The sequence below is a fragment of the Triticum urartu genome, chromosome 5 (assembly GCF_003073215.2).
Source record: "Triticum urartu cultivar G1812 chromosome 5, Tu2.1, whole genome shotgun sequence".
Lineage (NCBI taxonomy): Eukaryota > Viridiplantae > Streptophyta > Magnoliopsida > Poales > Poaceae > Triticum > Triticum urartu.
Window position 1 is genome coordinate 362,753,883 of NC_053026.1, and position 20,995 is coordinate 362,774,877.

General features: G+C 45.8%; 1 protein-coding gene, 1 long non-coding RNA gene and 1 pseudogene across 11 annotated transcripts; 2 read left to right on the forward strand and 1 right to left on the reverse strand.

The window, feature by feature from the left end:
* The window catches only part of LOC125509043, a 31,208-nt pseudogene extending 28,096 nt beyond the window's left edge, over nucleotides 1–3,112 (forward strand).
* LOC125509044 lies at nucleotides 1,355–18,777 on the reverse strand. Of its 10 annotated transcripts, none has more exons than XR_007283927.1 (4): nucleotides 18,289–18,756; nucleotides 17,462–17,572; nucleotides 17,252–17,364; nucleotides 15,320–15,915 (listed from the first exon to the last, which is right to left on the reverse strand). XR_007283927.1 is itself a non-coding variant. In XM_048673909.1 (4 exons), the coding sequence occupies exons 1-4, from the start codon at nucleotides 18,654–18,656 to the stop codon at nucleotides 17,265–17,267; spliced, it is 474 nt and encodes a 157-aa protein (XP_048529866.1). In that variant the 5' UTR covers nucleotides 18,657–18,777; the 3' UTR covers nucleotides 17,119–17,264. The 10 variants fall into 10 exon arrangements, 2 of the variants coding, with proteins under 2 accessions (XP_048529866.1, XP_048529867.1); XR_007283930.1 differs by having other exon boundaries at nucleotides 17,491–17,577; XR_007283923.1 differs by lacking the exon at nucleotides 17,462–17,572 and having other exon boundaries at nucleotides 18,289–18,377; nucleotides 18,483–18,752.
* Nucleotides 18,673–20,995, forward strand: LOC125509046. The gene is made up of 2 exons (XR_007283931.1): nucleotides 18,673–18,800; nucleotides 20,732–20,995. It is a non-coding gene; the product is annotated as an uncharacterized LOC125509046 (long non-coding RNA).

The following is a 20,995-nucleotide window of genomic DNA, read 5'->3' on the forward strand; positions in this document are numbered from 1 at the left end:
GAGGTGGCCCGCTATGCAAAGTTTTCAGATTCGTTTCCCTCTTATATTGTCCCACCTCGCCCTCTTACACAAAATCTGATTGATTTATATACACTTGCCAGTTAATGTCAATATGCCGCCTAGAAAACCGGGAAGGGCTGGATTCGTCTCTCAAGAATAAGTGTGGAAATGAGAAGCAGCCCCGATTTGGAAGGAGGACATGATTTGTGGGTCGGAATTAAAAATTCCAGAGATTGTGCCATGCACCAGATTGTGGAATCATTGTCCGGAATTAAAAATTCTGAAGATTGTGCCATGCAACATATTGTGGGATCATTGTACATCATTCATGCACGTAACTTATGGACATTAAAACGTTATGGCTAGCATGCACTTTTCAGCATTCTTTTTGGTAACTAATTTGAGATAACGACTTCAAGTTGCTTCTCGGTAGTGCCACATCTAATTATGTGCATGATCATTTTCTTTGGAATTATTCACAGAATAATTACTTACACGAGTAATCATCTTTGTAAAACTTGAAGTCTATCATGACTAAATATATCTCTCACCCTATTACTTGGAGGCAATATATGTAATTATTTCAATTCGGATGGATTTGGAGTTAGTAGTGCAATAGATAAACACTCGAATACGACACGAATTATCAAATTTATTTTATACCCATTAGAAGCACGTGCTCTTTTGTTGATAAATGGAACCAAACAACAAGTTTATTTGTTGGAGGCGGCTTCTAAAGCTAGAAGGAAGCTAAGCTTGGACACATTGACGCCAAGGCTTGCACCATATGGAGCATGCCTCTATAGGCTGTGATATCGCCTTATGGTTTTAGTATTTTAAACGGCCTCTTAAAAGTTTTTTCTCAGCTTAAGTTTCAAATGTTTTTTCTTAATCTCTACCACGTCTCTATAACCTAATTTTTAATCTTGCACGATGTGTTCTTTTAGTAGTGAGGGTGCTATCAGATGGGGATATCTTATGATTTAGATAGGACGGAGAAGGTGTAGGAAACCATTTGTGAAATTCAAATGAATTCCTAGCCATTGCTAGGGGCGGAGCCAGGCTAACACTGCGCCCTGGGCCTGCTTCGTCGCTACAGTGTTAAACAGTGTCCAAACAGTGCAAAATCACTACAGTTAACAAAGAAACAAAACTTCACGCCCCAGGCCCAGGCCCCCCCGGCCTGGGTCCTGTCTCCGCCACTGGCCATTGCCATCAAGCTTCATTCCATAGGACCTTTGTTAATTGATTCAAAATTATCCAACAATAATTATCTCTATCATATACCACACCGTCAGAAAAAAAAAAGCAATTGCATAAAAATGTAGGAATGGTGCATGAATCAAGTAAAAGATGAGATAAAAATGGCGTGCACCATCATCATAAGTCCATAGAATTACAAGTCGTTGTAGAAAGGAGCTCATGAAGTGGCATTCTAGAGTAAGCAAGCCCATTGCCTTAGGATTGACCACTTTTATCATGAGTAAGTGAATAACGTGACTATCATTGACAACGATGATGAAGAGGAGACACGGCAATACGGATGTGTCACCACTAGGGACATGAAAATATTTATTTATTCCGTTGCAACGCACGGGCACATTTTCTAATAGAAAATAAAAACTCTAGTACACATGCATCTCTACTTTTCATTCCAACCTTTTCAGCTTTTGTCACCGGACCACACTTTTTCTCTTCAAGCACCCGCCTCCTGAAGAGGATCCCGCTTCCCTATCCGAACCTACTTTACGTCATATCCAATCCTATATGGCATGCGAGGCATCACCTTGAGGCTATGCATTGTACATGCTCTTAGCCCGTTGGGATCTCACCTTGCGCTATTAAGCTAGCCAACTGCACAGTAGAAGCGTGGTGCAACAGCATGCTCCCGCCGCTGCCGCCGATTGATGGCCGTCGCCGCCGCTGCACCCCTGTTTCTTCTTCCTGGCACCACGCCGCAAGGACTAGTGGGCAGCTTCTTGGCCAAGGAAGCAAGATCTGGCGGATGTCGGGCTGCAGGCAGGTCTGCCGATTGGTTATGGCCGCCAAGAGGAACGTCATGTGGTGCTCCACGGTCGGTCGCCTGGCCGTGGAAGGCGACTGCAGGTCCGAAGTGCTGGGCAATGTCAGGCCTCAACTCTCACACACATGAAGAATAGAGAAGTCGTGTGTTTCGGGCAGCTCTAAACATCCTGCAATATTTTCTTCTCTACTTCTATTTTCAACACCAATGGAAAGAGAGAGCTAGTCACGGCTGGACTGCCTGCACTGCGGTTGTCGATCCTGACTTGCACCGTTTCACGGCGCGCACACACACTATAGTGGGCTCGTGCAGTGCTGCCTTGGCCTTCGCTTCTTACAGTGTAAGGGTGACACTGTAATGTGGACTCGGCAGATGGATGCTAAACTAGTGCGTACTGGAGTATTATGTTTCAATCCTTCATTTGCTAAGTGAGATCCCACTTGAGCCCAGATAATTTATGCATGTTTTGATGGGGTGTCCAGTTACTCCCACTAAACGTAGTGGGATCACGTGGGTTGGAGGTGGGACGCTCAGGTATTGTCCCACCTGCAGCCTGAGTTCCTGGCATGCCCTGCGAACGGACTGTTTGCGTCTGGCCCAGCGACATGGACGCCGGTCGCACGGGGAAGGTGTTCATCAAGACCTGGGGATTCGGGCGCTACTCGTACGATCTATACACCGGCAAGCTGGAGCGCCTGGCGACGAAGCGTGGCAAGGAATATGGGCACCCCATGTTCGCCTACTTCCTGGCTTGGCCGCCCGCCTTCCTCGCTCCAGAATATGGGCACCCCATGTACACCCCTCTCCTCTCACTCATGTCATTTCTGTTCAGCGATGTTGCCTGCTCTTTTGCACACTCAGATCATTTTGTGTTTCACGTGTCTGCTTGGAGTAGGCTAGTATAACTTGGGTGCGCAAATGTATCCAGCATTTCTAGGACTTTTATGACTATAAAGAGTTCTTAGTTGCAAGATATTGACATCATTTTTGTTATTGCAAGATATTGAAGTGATTATGCTCAGAATGACAAGGATTTGGGGGCATTCAATACTACATGATCTATTTGGAGTACAAGACAAGCCAGAATATTTCCTAGTTTATCCTATGTTTCCTAATACAATCACGTTACTCAACATCCCCCTGCGGTCACAATGGTAGCGACGCGGACGGTGAGACTGGAGAAGAATCCGAAGGCAAGCCGACGGACACTCCCCACAGTCGTAACGGTCGACGCATCGCGGAGTCGTGGCTGGAGTGTCAACCGACAAGGTTGCTCAAGTAAGGCGGTAGCCCTTTGTGTCGTTGTCGAGGTATCCAAGAGTGTAGGGTGGTGTAGCCGTGGTCGAGGCACAGTTTTGATTTTCGGCCGAAAAAAATCAATTTCGGCCATCTCGGCTGGGCCCGGAATATGTCCCTTTCGCTTCAAAAATTCCGGCCTGCTTTGAAAGTTATGGCCCAGCCCAACATCTAGAAGGCCTCCACTATGGTCCGGCTAAGAAAACGCCATCAAACTGAACGCCCGAACCCTAAACATCTTGTTTCCCTGTGCGGCGCCGCCGCTGCCCGCCTGCTGCTGCCTTCCCACGCCCGTCGGGAGCTCCTCGGGTGAAGAATCTGCACGCCTCCGCTGCATCAAGCCGCCTCGTTGACTGGTACCTCCCTCCCGCTTGCTTGCGTGTGAGCGCGTGGACGCGCAGCCTCCATCAGGGCCACCTCGCGCCTCCTCCATCACCACCTAGTTTCTTCTCTGTTGCTTCTTCAAGGCCACGGCATGGTGCTTGATGTCTGCGGCAGTGAGAATTGTTTTTATATGTTGGACTGATGCATAGGTAGCATCAGGGCACTTCCTTCTTCGTTTGCTTCTCCAATGTTTATTCTTGGACTGATTCAGTTTTTAATCCCTAGAGCTCGATCTGCTATACCTTTCCTCCGTTGATTGCAAAATTTCGGCCAAAATTCTGCCAGATTTCGATTAAATTTCATTCAAAAATTCAAATTTCGTTTATGCAATTTCGTCCGAGATTTTGCCGAAATGTTTGAATTGACCGAAATTCGGCCATTTCATTCAGGAGCGAAAAAAACCCAATCCGAAACTCAAAACGCAGGGTCGAGGTAGCCGTGCGAAGAATGTCGTGGTCGATGTCGAGTCGGGGTAGCCGGTGTCGAGGAAGTCGCCATGGAGCCGCGGGCGCAAGGAGGCGCTGAGTTAGCATGGGCGCAGTGGTGTCGAAGTAGGGGTGCGCCGGGGAGAGGACGGTGTTGACGAGGCGTCGCGCCAGGGTTGCCAAACCCGGGGACATGTCGTAGATGAGGCACACGTTGGTGTTGCCAGCACCGGGCATGCATAGATGAGGGACCTGCACGAGCTGTACACCATGTCAAAGAAGTTGGAAGGGCCAGCAGAGAAGAACTTGACGACGATTGCGGCGCCCATCGGCGCGGGACCGATGTCACCAACGGTGGTCGGAGTAGACGAAGTGGTCGGGTAGATGACGGCGACGCTGGCGACGGGCTGGTGCTAGACGAAGACGAACGGGGTGGACGGGCAGCGGCGGCAGCTACGGAGGTAGCAGCGGCGGCGGCCAAAGAAGAGCGGCGACGGCGGCCTGATGGCAGTGACAGCGGCTAGGTTAGGAGTGCGGCGACGGTGCTCGAAGTAGGCGAAGAACCCGACAGCGTGACGAAGACCGGCGCGGACGGTGGCGCTCTCGCACCAAAGGAAGACGACGCGACGCATACCATGGGAAGTCGACACGCGGGGACGGCGAAGTGGACCGCGGGCCGTGGCACTAGGGCCCAAAGGGGCGACGCAGCGGCGGCAGGCGGGTCAGGGCAGCGGCGGAAACCGCGGGCCGCGACACTGCGGCCCGAAGGGACGACGCAACGGTGGTTTGCGAGTCGGTGCAGCCATGAGGACGGCCTCTGGACGGTGGTTTGGGACTGCGTATCATGGCACTACGGCCTGTAGGGGCGACGCACGAGTCGATGCAGCCGCGAGGAGAAACACGGGGCGGCGGCGCTGCGGCCCGACGGGGCGACACAGCGGCAGCCTGTTGCTCGATCGGCTGAAGGGTGCGCTGAACTCGGGGACAATCTTTGCGGGACCTGCGGAGGCGCGTGCAACCGACGGGCCAGGTTGGTCGCGTGGCGTAAATGGGGCGGATCGCGGCGGCGAACGGGTGATCAAGCCGATCGCGCGCGAGGTCGGGGACGCCCTCGGTGGAGGCGTGGTGGCGGCGGAGTCCGCGATGAGGCCGGCGACGACGGACGGCGTGGGATATCATGCGGACGAGCGTGTCAGCATCGGCACCCAGGCAGCGAGGCCCGGGCCAACCAACGTAGCAGCGGCGCCCGAGTTCAGTCAACCAACGAGCCTGTTGCAGCCGTCCCGACGCAGCCAAGGACGAGGCCGGCGAGGTAGACCGCCGGGCCGCCGTGCAGACGTTGTTGGAAATATGCCCTAGAGGCAATAATAAATGAGTTATTATTATATTTCCTTGTTCGTGATAATCGTTTATTATCCATGCTAGAATTGTATTGATAGGAAACTCAGATACATGTGTAGATACATAGACAACACCATGTCCCTAGTAAGCCTCTAGTTGACTAGCTCATTGATCAATAGATAGTTACGGTTTCCTGACCATGGACATTGGATGTCGTTGATAACGTGATCACATCATTAGGAGAATGATGTGATGGACAAGACCCAATCCTAAGCCTAGCACAAGATCGTGTAGTTCGTATGCTAAAGCTTCTCTAATGTCAAGTATCATTTCCTTAGACCATGAGTTGTGCAACTCCCGGATACCGTAGGAATGCTTTGGGTGTACCAAACGTCACAACGTAACTGGGTGGCTATAAAGGTGCACTGCGGGTATCTCCGAAAGTGTCTATTGGGTTGGCATGAATCGAGACTGGGATTTGTCACTCCGTGTAACGGAGAGGTATCTCTGGGCCCACTCGGTAGGACATCATCATAATGTGCACAATATGACCAAGGAGTTGATCACGGGATGATGTGTTACGGAACGAGTAAAGAGACTTGCCGGTAACGAGATTGAACGAGGTATCGGGATACCGACGATCAAATCTCGGGCAAGTATCGTACCGATAGACAAAGGGAATTGTATACGGGATTGATTGAATCCTTGACATCGTGGTTCATCCGATTAGATCATCGTGGAGCATGTGGGAGCCAACATGGGTATCCAGATCCGGCTGTTGGTTATTGACCGGAGAGTTGTCTCGGCCATGTCTGCATGACTCCCGAGCCCGTAGGGTCTACACACTTAAGGTTCGATGACGCTAGGGTTATAGGGAAAGTATGTACGTGGTTAACGAATGTTGTTTGGAGTCTCGGATGAGATTCCGGACATCACGAGGAGTTCTGGAATGGTCCGGAGGTAAAGATTTATATATGGGAAGTCCCGGTTTGGTCACCGGAAAAATTTCGGGTGCTATCGGTAACGTACCGGGACCACCAGGAGGGTCCCGGGGGTCCACCAGGTGGGGCCACCAGCCCCAGAAGGCTGCGTGGGCCAAGTGTGGGACGGGACCAGTCCCAGGTAGGCAGGTGCGCCCCCCACCAAGGCCCAAGGCGCGTGGAGAGTGGGAAGGGGGCAAACCCTAGGTCCAGATGGGCCTTAAGGCCCACCCTAGGGCGTCCCCCTCTCTTCCCCCCTTGGCCGCACCCTAGATGGGTTTTGGGGGCTGCCGCCACCCCTAGGGATGGAACCCTAGATGGGGGCGCAGCCCCTCCCCTCCCCCTATATATATTTGAGGTATTGGGGGCTGACCAACACATGATTTGATCTTCCTCTTGGCGCAGCCCTACCTCTCTTCCTCCTCGTCTCTCGTAGTGCTTGGCGAAGCCCTGCTGGAGTCCCGCGCTCCTCCACCATCACCACGCCGTTGTGTTGCTGCTGGACGGAGTCTTCCCCAATCTCTCCCTCTCCCTTGCTGGATCAAGGCGCGGGAGACGTCACCGGGCTGTACGTGTGTTAAACGTGGAGGCGCCGTTGTTCGGTGCTTAGATCGGAATCGACCGCGATCTGAATCGCTGCGTGTACGACTCCACCAACCGCGTTCTTGCAACGCTTCCGCTTAGCGATCTACATGGGTACGTAGGTGCACTCCCCTTCCTCTCGTTGCTAGATTACTCCATAGATTGATCTTGGTGATGCGTAGAAAATTTTAAATTTCTGCTACGATCCCCAACAGTGGCATCATGAGCTAGGTCTATGCGTAGTTTCTATGCATGAGTAGAACACAAAGTAGTTCTGGGCGATGATTTGTTCAATTTGCTTGCCATTACTAGTCTTATCTTGATTCGGCGGCATTGTGGGATGAAGCGGCCCGGACCGACCTTACACGTACGCTTACGTGAGACTGGTTCCACCGACTGACATGCACTTGATGCATAAGGTGCCTGGCGGGTGTCTGTCTCTCCCATTTTAGTCGGATCGGATTCGATGAAAATGGTCCTTATGAAGGGTAAATAGCAATTGGCATATCACCGTTGTGTTTTTGCGTAGGTAAGAAACATTCTTGCTAGAAACCCATAGCAGACACGTAAAACATGCAACAACAATTAAAGGACGTCTAACTTGTTTTTGCAGGGTATGCTATGTGATGTGATATGGCCAAAAGGATGTGATGAATGATATATGTGATGTATGAGATTGATCATGTTCTCGTAATAGAAATCACGACTTGCATGTCGATGAGTATGACAACCGACAGGAGCCATAGGAGTTGTCTTAATTTATTTATGACCTGCATGTCAATGAAAACGCCATGTAATTACTTTACTTTATTGCTAACCGTTAACCATAGTAGTAGAAGTAATAGTTGGTGAGGCAACTTCATGAAGACACGATGATGGAGATCATGATGATGGAGATCATGGTGTCATGCCGTGTTCATACCGTGCCTCGAAGATGAAGATTAAAGGCGCAAGATGATATTGGCCATATCATGTCACTTTATGATTTGCATGTGATGTTTGTCATGTTTTTACATTTTATTTGCTTAGAATGACGGTACCATAAATAAGATGATCCCTCATTAAAATATTAAGGATTGTGTTCCCCCTAACTGTGCACCGTTGCTAAGGTCCGTTGTTTCAAAGCACCACGTGATGATCGGGTGTGATAGGTTCTAACGTTCGCATACAACGGGTGTAAGCCAGATTTACACACGCAATACACTTAAGTTAACTTGACGAGCCTAGCATGTACAGACATGGCCTCAGAACATGGAAGACCGAAAGGTCGAACATGAGTCGTATAGTGGATACGATCAACATGAAGATGTTCACCGATGATGACTAGTCCGTCTCACGTGATGATCGGACACGGCCTAGTTGACTCGGATCATGTATCACTTAGATGACTAGAGGGATGTCTATCTAAGTGGGAGTTCATTGAATAATTTGATTAGATGAACTTAATTATCATGAACATAGTCAAAAGATCTTTGCAAATTATGTTGTACCTCACGTTTTCGTTCTACTATTTTAGATATGTTCCTAGAGAAAATTTAGTTTAGAGTTGACAGTAGCAATTATGCGGACTGAGTCCGTGAACTGAGGATTGTCCTCATTGCTGCACAGAAGGGCTATGTCCTTAATGCACCGCTCAGTGTGTTGAACCTCGAGCGTCGTCTCTAGATGTTGGGAAACACCTGACATACATGTTTTGATGACTACGTGATAGTTCAGTACATAATACTAACGGTTTAGAATTGTGGCACCAGCGACATTTTTGAAACGTCGCAGAACATATGAGATGTTCCAAAGACTAAAATTGGAATTTCAGACTAGTGCCCACGTCAAGAGGTATGAGACCTCTGACAAGTTTCTTAAGTCTGCAAACTAAGGGAGAAAAACTCAATCGTTGAGCATGTGCTCAGATTATCTGAGTACTGCAATCGCTTGAATCGAGTGGGAGTTAATCTTCCAGATGAGATAGTGATAGTTCTCCATAGTCACTGCCACCAAGCTATTAGAGCTTAGTGATGAACTATAACATATCAGGGATAGACATGATGATCCTTGAGCAACTCACGATGTTTGACACCGCGAAAGTAGAAATCAAGTAGGAGCATCAATTGTTGATGGTTAAACCACTAGTTTCAAGAAGGGCAAGGGAAAGAAGGGATACTTCATGAGACGGCAAATCAGTTACTGCTCTAGTGAAGAAACTCAAGGTTGAACCAAACCCGAGACTAAGTGCTTCTATAATGAGGGGAACGGCCATTGAAGCAGAACTACCCTAGATACTTGGTAGATGAGAAGGCTGGCAAGGTCGACAGAAGTATTTTGAATATACGTCATATTATTGTGTACTTTACTAGTACTCCTAGTAGCACCAGGGTAATAAATATCGGTTCGGTTGCTAAGCGTTAGTAACTCGAAATAAAAGGCTGCGGAGACTAGCTAAAGGTGAGATGACGATATGTGTTGGAAGTGTTACCAAGATTGATGTGATCAAACATTGCACGCTCCCTCTACCATCGGGATTGGTGTTAAACCGAAATAATTTTTATTTGGTGTTTGCATTGAGCATAGACATGATTGGATTATGTTTATGGCCACACGGTTATTCATTTAAGGAGAATAATGGTTACTCTGTTTATTTGAATAATGCCTTCAATGGTCTTGCACCTAAAATGAATGGTTTATTGAATCTCGATCATAGTGATTCACATATTCATGCCAAAAGATATAAGATAGTAATGATAGTACCACGTACTTGTGGCACTGCCATTTGAGTCATGTTGGTATAAAACGCATGAAGAAGCTCCATGTTGATGGATCTTTGGACTCACTCATTTTTGAAAGGATTGAGACATGCGAACCATGTCTATTGGTAGATATGCATGAAGAAACTCCATACAGATGGATCGTTTGGACTCACTTGATTTTGAATCACTTGAGACATGCAAATGATACCACATGGGCAAGATGACTGAAATGTCTCGTTTTCAGTAAGATGGAATAAGAAAGCAACTTGTTGGAAATAATACATTTTGATGTGTGCAGTCCAATGAGTGCTGAGGCACGCAGTGGATACCGTTATGTTCTTACTTCACAGATGATTTGAGTAGATGCTGAGTATATTTACTTGATGAAACACAGGTCTGAATTATTGAAAGGTTCAAGTAATTTCAGAGTGAAGTTGAAGATTGTCGTGATAAGATGATAAAATGTCTATGATATGATCATAGAGATGAATATCTAAGTTACGAGTTTGGCACATAATTAAGACATTGTGGAAATTGTTTCACACCAATACCGCCTGGACCACCATAGTGTGATGGTGTGTCCGAACATCACAACTACACCCTATTGGATATGATGCATACCATGATGTCTCTTATCGAATTACCACTATCATTTATGGGTTAGGCATTAGAGACAACCGCACTCACTTTAAATAGGGCACCACACAATTCCGTTGAGACGACACCGTATGAACTATAGTTTAGAGAAATCTAAGTTGTCGTTTCTTAAAAGTTTGGGGCTGCGATGCTTATGTGAAAAGGTTTCAGGCTGATAAGCTCGAACCCAAAGCGGATAAATGCATCTTCATAGAATACCCAAAAATAGTTGGGTATACATCCTATTCCAGATCCGGAAGCAAAAGTGATTGTTTCTAGAAACAGGTCCTTTCTCGAGGAAAAATTTCTCTCGAAAGAATTGAGTGGGAGGATGGTGGAGACTTGATGAGGTTATTGAACCGTCACTTCAACTAGTGTGTAGCAGGGCACAGGAAGTTGTTCCTGTGGCACCTACACCAATTGAAGTGGAAGCTTATGATAATGATCATGAAACTTCGGATCAAGTCACTACCAAACCTCATAGGTCGACAAGGATGTGTACTACTTCAGAGTGGTACGTAATCCTGTCTTGGAAATCATGTTGCTAAACAATAATGAACCTATGAGCTATGGAGAAGTGATGGTGGGCCCGGATTCCGACGAATGGCTCGAGGCCATAAAATCCGAGAGAGGATCCATGTATAAAACAAAGTATAGACTTTGAAAAGAACTACTTGATGGTCGTAAGGCTGTTGGGTGCAGATGGATTTTAAAAGAAAGACGGACAATGATGATAAGTGTCACCATTAAGAAAGCTCGACTTGTCGTTAAGATGTTTCCCGACAAGTTTAAGGAGTTGAATACGATGAGACTTTCTCACTCGTAGCGATGCTAAGAGTCTATTGAAATTATGTTAGCAGTTACTGCATTATTTATGAAATCTTGCAGATAGGATGTCAAAACATTTTTTCCTCGACGTTTTTCTTGAGGAAAGGTTGTATGTGATACAGCCAGAAGGTTTTGTCAATCCTGAAAGATGCTAACAAGTATGCAAAGCTCCAGCAATCCTTCTAAGAACTGGAGTAAGCATCTCGGAATTGGAATGTACGCTTTGATGAGATGATCAAAGATTTTGAGTTTATACAAAGTTTATGAGAAACTTGTATTTCCAAAGAAGTGAGTGGGAGCACTATAAAAATTTTGATGAGTATATGTTGTTCACATATTGTTGATCAGAAATGATGTAGAATATCTGGAAAGTATGCAGGGTTATTTGAAAAGTGTTTTTCAATGGAAAACCTGTATTAAGCTACTTGAACATTGAGCATCAAGATCTATAAGGATAGATCAAAATCGCTTAATAGTACTTTCAAACGAACACATACCATGACAAAATTTTGAAGGAGTTCAAAAATAGATCGGCAAAGGAGTTCTTAGCTGTGTTATAAGGTATGAGTATTGAGTAAACCTCAAGACCTGACCACGGCAGAATAGAGAGAAAGGACGAAGGTCGTCCCCTATGCTTTAGACGTAGGTTCTAAAGTATGCAATGTTGTGTACCGCACCTGAAGTGTGCTAAGCCATGAGTCAGTCAAGGGGTACAAGTGTGATCTAGGAATGGATCACAGGACAACGGTCAAGGTTATCCTTAGTAACTAGTGGACTAAGGAATTTTCTCGATTATGGAGGTGGTAAAAGAGTTCGTCGTAAAGGGTTACGTCGATGCAAACTTTGACACTAATCCGGATGACTCTGAGTAGTAAACCGGATTCGTATAGTAGAACAGTTATTTGGAATAGCTCCAAGTAGCGCGTGGTAGCTGCATCTACAAGATGACATAGAGATTTGTAAAGCACACATGGATCTGAAAGGTTCAGACCCATTGACTAATAAATCTCTCTCACAAGCAAGATATGAACAAACCCCATGGGTGTTGGATTCATTGCAATCACATAGTGATGTGAACTAGACTATTGACTCTAGTGCAAGTGGGAGACTGTTGGAAATATGCCCTAGAGGCAATAATAAATGAGTTATTATTGTATTTCCTTGTTCATGATAATCGTTTATTATCCATGCTAGAATTGTATTGATAGGAAACTCAGATACATGTGTGGATACATAGATAACACCATGTCCCTAGTAAGCCTCTAGTTGACTAGCTCATTGATCAATAGATGGTTACGGTTTCCTGACCATGGACATTGGATGTCGTTGATAACGGGATCACATCATTAGGAGAATGATGTGATGGACAAGACCCAATCCTAAGCCTAGCACAAGATCGTGTAGTTCGTATGCTAAAGCTTCTCTAATGTCAAGTATCATTTCCTTAGACCATGAGATTGTGCAACTCCCGGATACCGTAGGAATGCTTTGGATGTACCAAACGTCACAACGCAACTGGGTGGCTATAAAGGTGCACTGCGGGTATCTCCGAAAGTGTCTGTTGGGCTGGCATGAATCGACACTGGGATTTGTCACTCCGTGTAACGGAGAGGTATCTCTGGGCCCACTCGGTAGGACATTATCATAATGTGCACAACGTGACCAAGGAGTTGATCACGGGATGATGTGTTACGGAACGAGTAAAAAGACTTGCCGGTAACAATATTGAACGAGGTATCGGGATACCGACGATCGAATCTCGGGCAAGTATCGTACCGATAGACAAAGGGAATTGTATACGGGATTGATTGAATCCTTGACATCGTGGTTCATCCGATGAGATCATCGTGGAGCATGTGGGAGCCAATATGGGTATCCAGATCCCGCTGTTGGTTATTGACCGAAGAGTTGTCTCGGCCATGTCTGCATGACTCCCGAGCCCGTAGCGTCTACACACTTAAGGTTCGATGACGCTAGAGTTATAGGGAAAGTATGTACGCGGTTACCAAATGTTGTTCGGAGTCCCGAATGAGATCCCGGATGTCACGAGGAGTTTCTAAATGGTCCGGAGGTAAAGATTTATATATGGGAAGTCCCGGTTTGGTCACCGGAAAAGTTTCGGGTGCTATCTGTAACGTACCGGGACCACCGGGAGGGTCCCGGGGTCCACCAGGTGGGGCCACCAGCCCCAGAAGGCTGCGTGGGCCAAGTGTGGGAGGGGACCAGCCCCAGGTGGGCTGGTGCGCCCCCCCACCAAGGCCCAAGGCGCGTGGAGAGTGAGAAGGGGGCAAACCCTAGGTCCAGATGGGCCTTAAGGCCCACCTTAGGGCGCCCCCCTCTCTTCCCCCCCCCTTGGCCGCACCCTAGATGGGTTTTGGGGGCTGCCTCCACCCCTAGGGATGGAACCCTAGATGGGGGCGCAGCTCCTCCCCTCCCCCTATATATACTTGAGGTATTGGGGGCTGGCCAACACATGATTTGATCTTCCTCTTGGCGCAGCCCTACCTCTCTCCCTCCTCGTCTCTCGTAGTGCTTGGCGAAGCCCTGCTGGAGTCTCGCGCTCCTCCACCATCACCACGCCATCGTGCTGCTGCTGGACGAAGTCTTCCCCAACCTCTCCCTCTCCCTTGCTGGATCAAGACGCGGGAGACGTCACTGGGCTGTACGTGTGTTGAATGCGGAGGCGCCGTTGTTCGGTGCTTAGATCGGAATCGACCGCGATCTAAATCGCTGCGTGTACGACTCCACCAACCGTGTTCTTGCAACGCTTTCGCTTAGCGATCTACAAGGGTATGTAGGTGCACTCCCCTTCCTCTCGTTGCTAGATTACTCCATAGATTGATCTTAGTGATGCGTAGAAAATTTTAAATTTCTACTACGATCCCCAACAGACGTGGCGGAGGCGGGTGATGTGGATCAATGGGCGGGCCGGCGCGCGAGCGACGGCTATGATTGGCCGCCGCATGGCGCGAGGCCGCCAGGTCGGGGCAATGCAGGTTTCCCGGTCGGAGCAGGGCGGTGACGGCCGATGCTGGGCAACGGGCGGACGGCGACTGGCCCTGATGGGCCGCCGCGGCGCGCATGGCCGCCGGGTCGGAGGAGAGGCCGGCTGGTCGCGCCGGGGTTGGAGTAGAGGCGCATGGGGGTCGACGACGACGACGGGCGACGCAAACCGATCAAGATTTCATCGAAAAACCAAAAAGGAAAACGCCGATCAAAACGACCAACGAGAGAGCGAAAAAACCCGGAGCAAAGGCTCGGAAAAAAGACTCTCTAGGGCAACCGGCCAACACGGCCGGGACGAACCCTAGATACAGGCGGCGCGGCCCCCGGCGGCGATCATGGTGGCCGACCGCCCGGGAGGCGGCGCGCAGGTGCGCAAGCGGCGGCGCCTAGGGTTTGAATTATGATTAGGCTGATACCATGTTAGAAGGAAGGGATAGGATTGATGAAATTGTTCGTTGTATTGCTTCAGCCTCGTGGGTATATATATAGAAGTACATGATCTATTTGGAGTACAAGACAAGCCAGAATACTTTCTAGTTTATCCTATATTTTCTAATACAATCACATTACTCAACAAATACCTAAGTCTATCTTAAAAGTTCTCATCACAAGTCCCGTTGGTTGTATTGTAGAGATAATGACACACTTGATACTTCCTTAATTTGTGTTGTATGGTCTCTAGTCTCTACACATGTTCATTATCCTGTCCTGCCGTATTTCATCTTCTGAAAGTTTCCCGGTTACAATTTCTGAATTATTCTTGCACAACTTCCTAGTATGCTTCTTCGAATGGATATTGATCCCACCATGTGACTGCCCTATAACTGGTTTTATTCAGTACACGCTACGTGATACGTAATTTTGGCACCAGGACCAACATATACTAAGAAGACTAGGCCCGTAAGGGTTCGATTTTTCTAGGTTTTTTGGAATTTTGTTTACCCCTGCTGATTGAGCGACACGTGTGCACGGTGGCTTTCGTGAAATGGTTGATTGCTCTCTTGGTTGCTCACTTGGACTGTGCATGTTTCTTCTAAAGGTGCATGGGCTTATATTGTCTCATGTGAAAAGATGGTATGACTGCATGGGCTGATTTTGTCTCATGTGAGAAAAAAATATTAGCTGCATGGGATGTTGTATGGGCTGGTATAGGTGTGCTGCTGCATGGCTCATGCATGCATGCATGTGTCCACCTTTACATGTTTGGAGTTCGACGTTTGCACATCGTTTGTGTTCTGGGTCCTTCTTTGCTTGCCTATAAGTAGCTCTTTGCTGTGTTCTTCTCTTATGTGTCAAACCACTCCTCACCTATAGGCCCATCTCTCCTCCTGATGCTGCCCTCCAGTCTCCACCCAAGATCCCATGGTGCACCTGGTTGCCGCTCCGTCTGGCCGGCCGGGAGGTGCGTGCAAGCTACACCATGAATCAGGAGAGCCGCATGCCATCGTCTTCTCATAGATCTTCCTCGGTTCCGGCTCTGTCCCTGGCCTCCAAGGCGGATACATGGTGGTGGCCTTCCCATAGTCCAAGGTGGCACGCCTGCAGTTGGCGCTGGATAGCTCGCTGCCCTGCCGCTCTCCATCCTAATCGACTCCCCTCGGTCTTCCCCAACTTCGGCCCCGGCAACAGGTCCCCTTCATCTCCCTTTCCTCTCCTCTGGTGTGCGTGGTTTCCTTGTACGAGTAGACGAGTTATTAGTACTAGAATTTCATCAGATCTAAAGTTGAGTGCATATGCTACAAATTCTTAATCTAAGAAGAATGTTCAGGCATTGCGTGCAAGTCTGTGCTGAGGACACAAATTTGGGGGTCCAGCTCCTTGTGTGAATGTGCAAGGAATTCGGAACCTGCATCTTTAATATGACATGGTATATTTATTCTTAATCTCTCCATTACGTTTTGTGTTCCATTTTTCTCGATGGAAGTAATTGTGCTTTAATTTCACATGGTTTTTAAACAAATAAACACATGATGTGCTGAATAGCTGACATGCAGAGGAAATGGTACAGCTTGATGACTATTTTACTACTAAATTATTCTCAGGTATTTATTGTTCCTTTTGTGATAGTTTTCTCTCTCCTAAAAATAAAATGAATCATTTTTAATTCTTTGAACAAGTTTGCCTAAAGTAGGGCGCTCAGCATTATCAATTTCTTTTAAAGCTTCGCAAAATCTGCTCTTGTACTAAAGAAATCTAATGTAGATTTGTTAGCCTTATAGGGTACTATATGCTGAACACATGATATTAAATATACAATAAATTGCACTGTGAAGTGAGTATGTATATACTATCCACACAGGATTGCCATTTTGGAGATGTTGCTGGGATCATCATGGATTGGGATGCATTCTGATAATAAGATATTAGGTATTGATATGTGATATGTATGTCACACTTGACTTCATCATCCTTTGTTTTTAGATGTATTCTTTAGGCATACGTTAATGTGGTAGCTTGGTCATATTCTATAGCTAATTTAGTCACTAAATACTCGGATTTTTTCCCGACTCCCATTATAAAGAACTTCCACTTGCCATGAGTCTTACAGTCAAAAAAATATATGGTAGCATCAGAAGTTGTCCCCATCAGATAGAACACTGCCTAATAGATTCATTCTATTACTGTATAGCCATGGTGACAAAAATATTCAGATAACAAGAAACAATTCTGTCAAATATTCTCAGCGGAGATACTGTTGCGGTCTATAAGAAAAAAATGTTAATTATTTAATTAAACAGAAAACTATGTTATTTATACCAACAGATGCTAAACAATCAGACTACCTGACACAAAAGTATATATATATACATTAGTTAAATTTCATTCCAAAAATAGATGATGTAGTGGTAGATGTTAATCGTACAAGAACACGAGGATGACAAACATAAATTAATCACATATATTATCATCACAGGTCGATCTAACTGGTGGTAGTTATTCTTTGCACTGAAAACAAAGTGGAATCAAACGATTCAAACAACCAAAAAGAAGGAAACAAAGGATGCTTACGGATCTGAATGAGTTAGGGCGCTCCACTACTTGCAAGTAGATCCAGCGACTCAATGGCAGAGCTACTCTCGGCGACGCCAGGAAGCCACCCTGGTTCTACCCGGAAGTCATCACTGAAATTACAACAAGAAATATGAAGTAATTAGCATTTTTTTTCCATGGACATATGACCGCCGGCCAGTTGCCTTTGTGCTCATGCCGGTGTTGTACCAATGAATTGACTCCATCACTGTAGCGACCTGGAAGAACATCAACTGTTTGTGGAATTGGGAATTTCTTCTCCGATGAGAGAAATGTTTAGTACGTCTCCAAATCACTTCACTGTCCTGCCGGACAAAGATGAGTTTAATATGGCCCGTCGACACAGAGAAGGCCTGCTATCACATACCGCTTATTGGGCTGTAACATTAGTCTCATTCCAACGCCACATATCCAACAAAGAAGTGACCTCATGGTCACAAGGCAGCAGCTTTACCACTGCGCCAAGGCTCCCCTTCATGCACACATTCATATTATTAAACATAAATCAAGTTCCAAACATGGAGTTCCAGACTTATTTCATCAAGTAGTTTTCTTGTATTTGAACTCAATTCCTTCAATTTCTCTGAGCCGTGAGCTTATATCAGCGGTGAGCTCATCTACATTCTGCGTTGTGAACTCATTTAGTTTTATCTATGAACTCATTAGGTGAACTCATCACGGTTTTTTGGCAGATGTGAACTTATTTCATATTCATCTATGAATCATTGTTGAAGTGTCTGTATATCTCTCCCATGCCAATGTACAGAAATTTGAGGTCTACATACTTTTGCCACTTCTACCTACAATTCCATTGTTGTCTTTGAATAAGCTACAGCAAGTGCAACAAAACAGATTGCAACAAGTAGCTTATGAACTGAAATTTGTGGTATTATTCATTTGTCGTATTGTCGCTCAGTTCATCGTGGTTGTGAAGCTAAACGTGACATGCTATTCTTGACGTAATTTCCAAATTGCAATCCATAATCAAGCAAAAGACTACAATAAATGTGACTTACATGTTGCTTGCATTCAACACCTTCAGGACCTGCATACGCATCCATCTCCTCCTCCGGCCGTTGCTGCCATTAAGCCACTTGCTCAGGACCTGCACAAGGCATCCACCTTCTCTTCAGCACCAGTCTCGCCACTAGAATGCTTCTCCAGCAGGGGAGGGCGATCTGCGCCGATGCGCGCAGGGGAGGGCAAGCACCCGCGGAGAGCTGCGCTGTCGCGCGCGGGCGTGTGGGAGAACCCGCGGCAAGCTGCGGTGGCTTGTGTAGGTATCCGCGAGGCGAGGACGAGCTGCGCCGGCGCCTACAGACATGGACGAGCACCGGCGACGAACCACAGTGGCTCGCGCAGGCATCAGCAAGGCATGGGCCATCGGCGGGGGAGCTATGGTTGCTCGCACACGCGTGGGCAAGCTATGGCGGAGAGATGCGGTGGCTTCCGCAAGCAGCAGTGGGGTACGGCGACGAGCTAGCCCGAGAGCAATCCTTATCCAACCAGTCCACACACATTAGATAAGGTTAGATAGCATCAGGGGCACTTTGGTCCTTTCAAGTGCTAGAAAATGGAAAAGAAAAAAAATAAATGGCATGGTAATGAAAGTGCACTGAACTGGGTGGCATTTTTATGAAGTAAGTACTATTAAAAGCAGAAAATAACCTATTTTCTTCTAAAAAACAATATAACTCTTACTTTTTTTGTTGGGTTGGCTCACGCCCAAACTGGGCCACAAGGCAGTCAACTCCTTCAGACTAACTAATATCAATTAAGTTGATTCGGCATTTTTTTGCACTGCCTAGCCTCAATTTGTTTTTCATATGAAGTGACTCACATGCTAATTAATTCTTCCTCCCACCTCGCTTATGTTGGTTTTGATTAATTAAAACTTATTCTGCCAGTCAACAATGTATAGATATGTTGACTTTTATCTTTCTGTACTATTTATCTTTCGCTCCTCTACCGCACCGAATTCATTGTAGTTGTCAAGCAAAAAGAAAACTTCAGTTTAAACACTTTGTTTGAAAAGAAATAAAGATACATGCGTCTAAGTTTACAACCTTATTAAACAAACAAAGTAGCTCTCATGTCCACTTTATATTCTGTCAGAGAAATCAAGGCAAACAAGGATTCTTAAAATAAAAAAGGTTATCTCTAATTTCAAGATAGTTTGCAATCCGTCGAGATCTAGGACATTCATCAATTCAAAACGGACTAAGTTTGAATGAAATGAAAGCAACTTCAACATTGTGTACATAGGGAACAAACCACCAAGAACCAAAGCATAAGAACTAGCCTCATCTCTTTACACTACATCACTGAGACAAACCCAGCTGACGATCAACATCTTATCTAAAAAAAGAACAAGAGCTTTATAATTCTGTGGCCAGTAGCCACTATCACTATCTACTGTAGATCACTTATGCACGTACCAACTAGATGTATTCTTTTCTTGTATGAACTACTTTGCAATGAATCAAGTCTTGGGACAAGTTACCAAATATTACCAAAAAGAACAAATAGTTTGTAAATTCATGTGGCGCGGCGTGCCGCCGCGCACTACCTGCTAGTAAATGTTTACATTGGTAACTAACGTTGCTCATGCATGGATTGTAAAATTCATTCTGACATTGCAGTTTTGTACATTAGGTTTACATTTTAACTTTTAACTGCCCGCTCACTCTGATTTCCTTGCTCATTTTGATTTGTTATAAAAACAGCTTTTAGGTTACCTTTAGATTTCCAAAGTGCAGATTTTTTTTTATGCTGAGAGTTGTAGTGAGCTTCTTTCACAGGCTTGGTGCAAGTTTCATATTGGGTCTTTTAGCTTCTGTTTATGAATTGTATTCCTGGGAAATCAGCATCTTAATGTGTTTTTTTTTCTTACACATTTGCCTTGTGGTACTGGGTTGGGAGATGGTCCTCATTATTCACATTAAGTTCTTAACTGTGACCCTCGATGTCACCTTTACTTTCTCTTATCTTTACAATTGATAAGGACACAATCTTGCTTCTATTTTTGTAGTATCTGATCATTTAGGAGATCAAAGAAATCCAGATAGGATATTACTGGTGTCAAATATGCATATGATTATATATGTGACGTTCACTGTGCGATTATTGGTTAATTAGGTACCTCGTACTCCTCACTGCATGAAACCAATTGATGATTTGGCTACTTCTTGTCTAGAAGATAGCACATCTTATTCAGTTTCTTTTCATAATACGGTAATTGTCATTTTGTCTCAATTGTTGCCATCTTTTCGACAACTCTTGAAGAGAAAAATCTTTTACTGGTATTCACTTATATGTTTGAATTCTGAACAGTAAACATCATAGACATGAGCTATGATTTTTTTATACTGCTTGCTAATCCTGCACTTTCATCAAGTTATATTGGTTTGTTTCAATGCAAATTTGGTAGCCGATACTTGTGTCATTTCTATGATTCAGGCCGTTTGGTGATTTGTAAGGAATTGGCGCATCTTTGTTTGAAGTCAGCTCTTCATTTCTGGGTCACTACTTTCGTGCTACCACCTAACGTTGAGTTCATGGGGAACCTCTGATTACCTTGACCTTCATGCCAGTATTTAAGCAATCTTTTGATGCTATGTTTATCCAAACGTCATTTGGACTTGATGATATTTAGCAAGGTGTACTGTTAAATTATGCTTATTTTGGACGATGCATTGCTTTGGTCGTATTCTGTAATATTCA

Excerpts from the sequence above, each read along its gene's own strand:
- LOC125509044 (XM_048673909.1), bottom strand. The coding sequence starts at position 18,656 with ATGGCCCATGCCTTGCTGATGCCTGCGCGAGCCACTGTGGTTCGTCGC. Across the intron at positions 17,573-18,288 it reads GTGTTGAATGCAAGCAACAT|TGAAGTGATTTGGAGACGTA; the intron begins GTAAGTCACATT and ends CCGGCAGGACAG. Across the intron at positions 17,365-17,461 it reads GTGATGGAGTCAATTCATTG|TGATGACTTCCGGGTAGAAC; the intron begins GTACAACACCGG and ends TTGTAATTTCAG.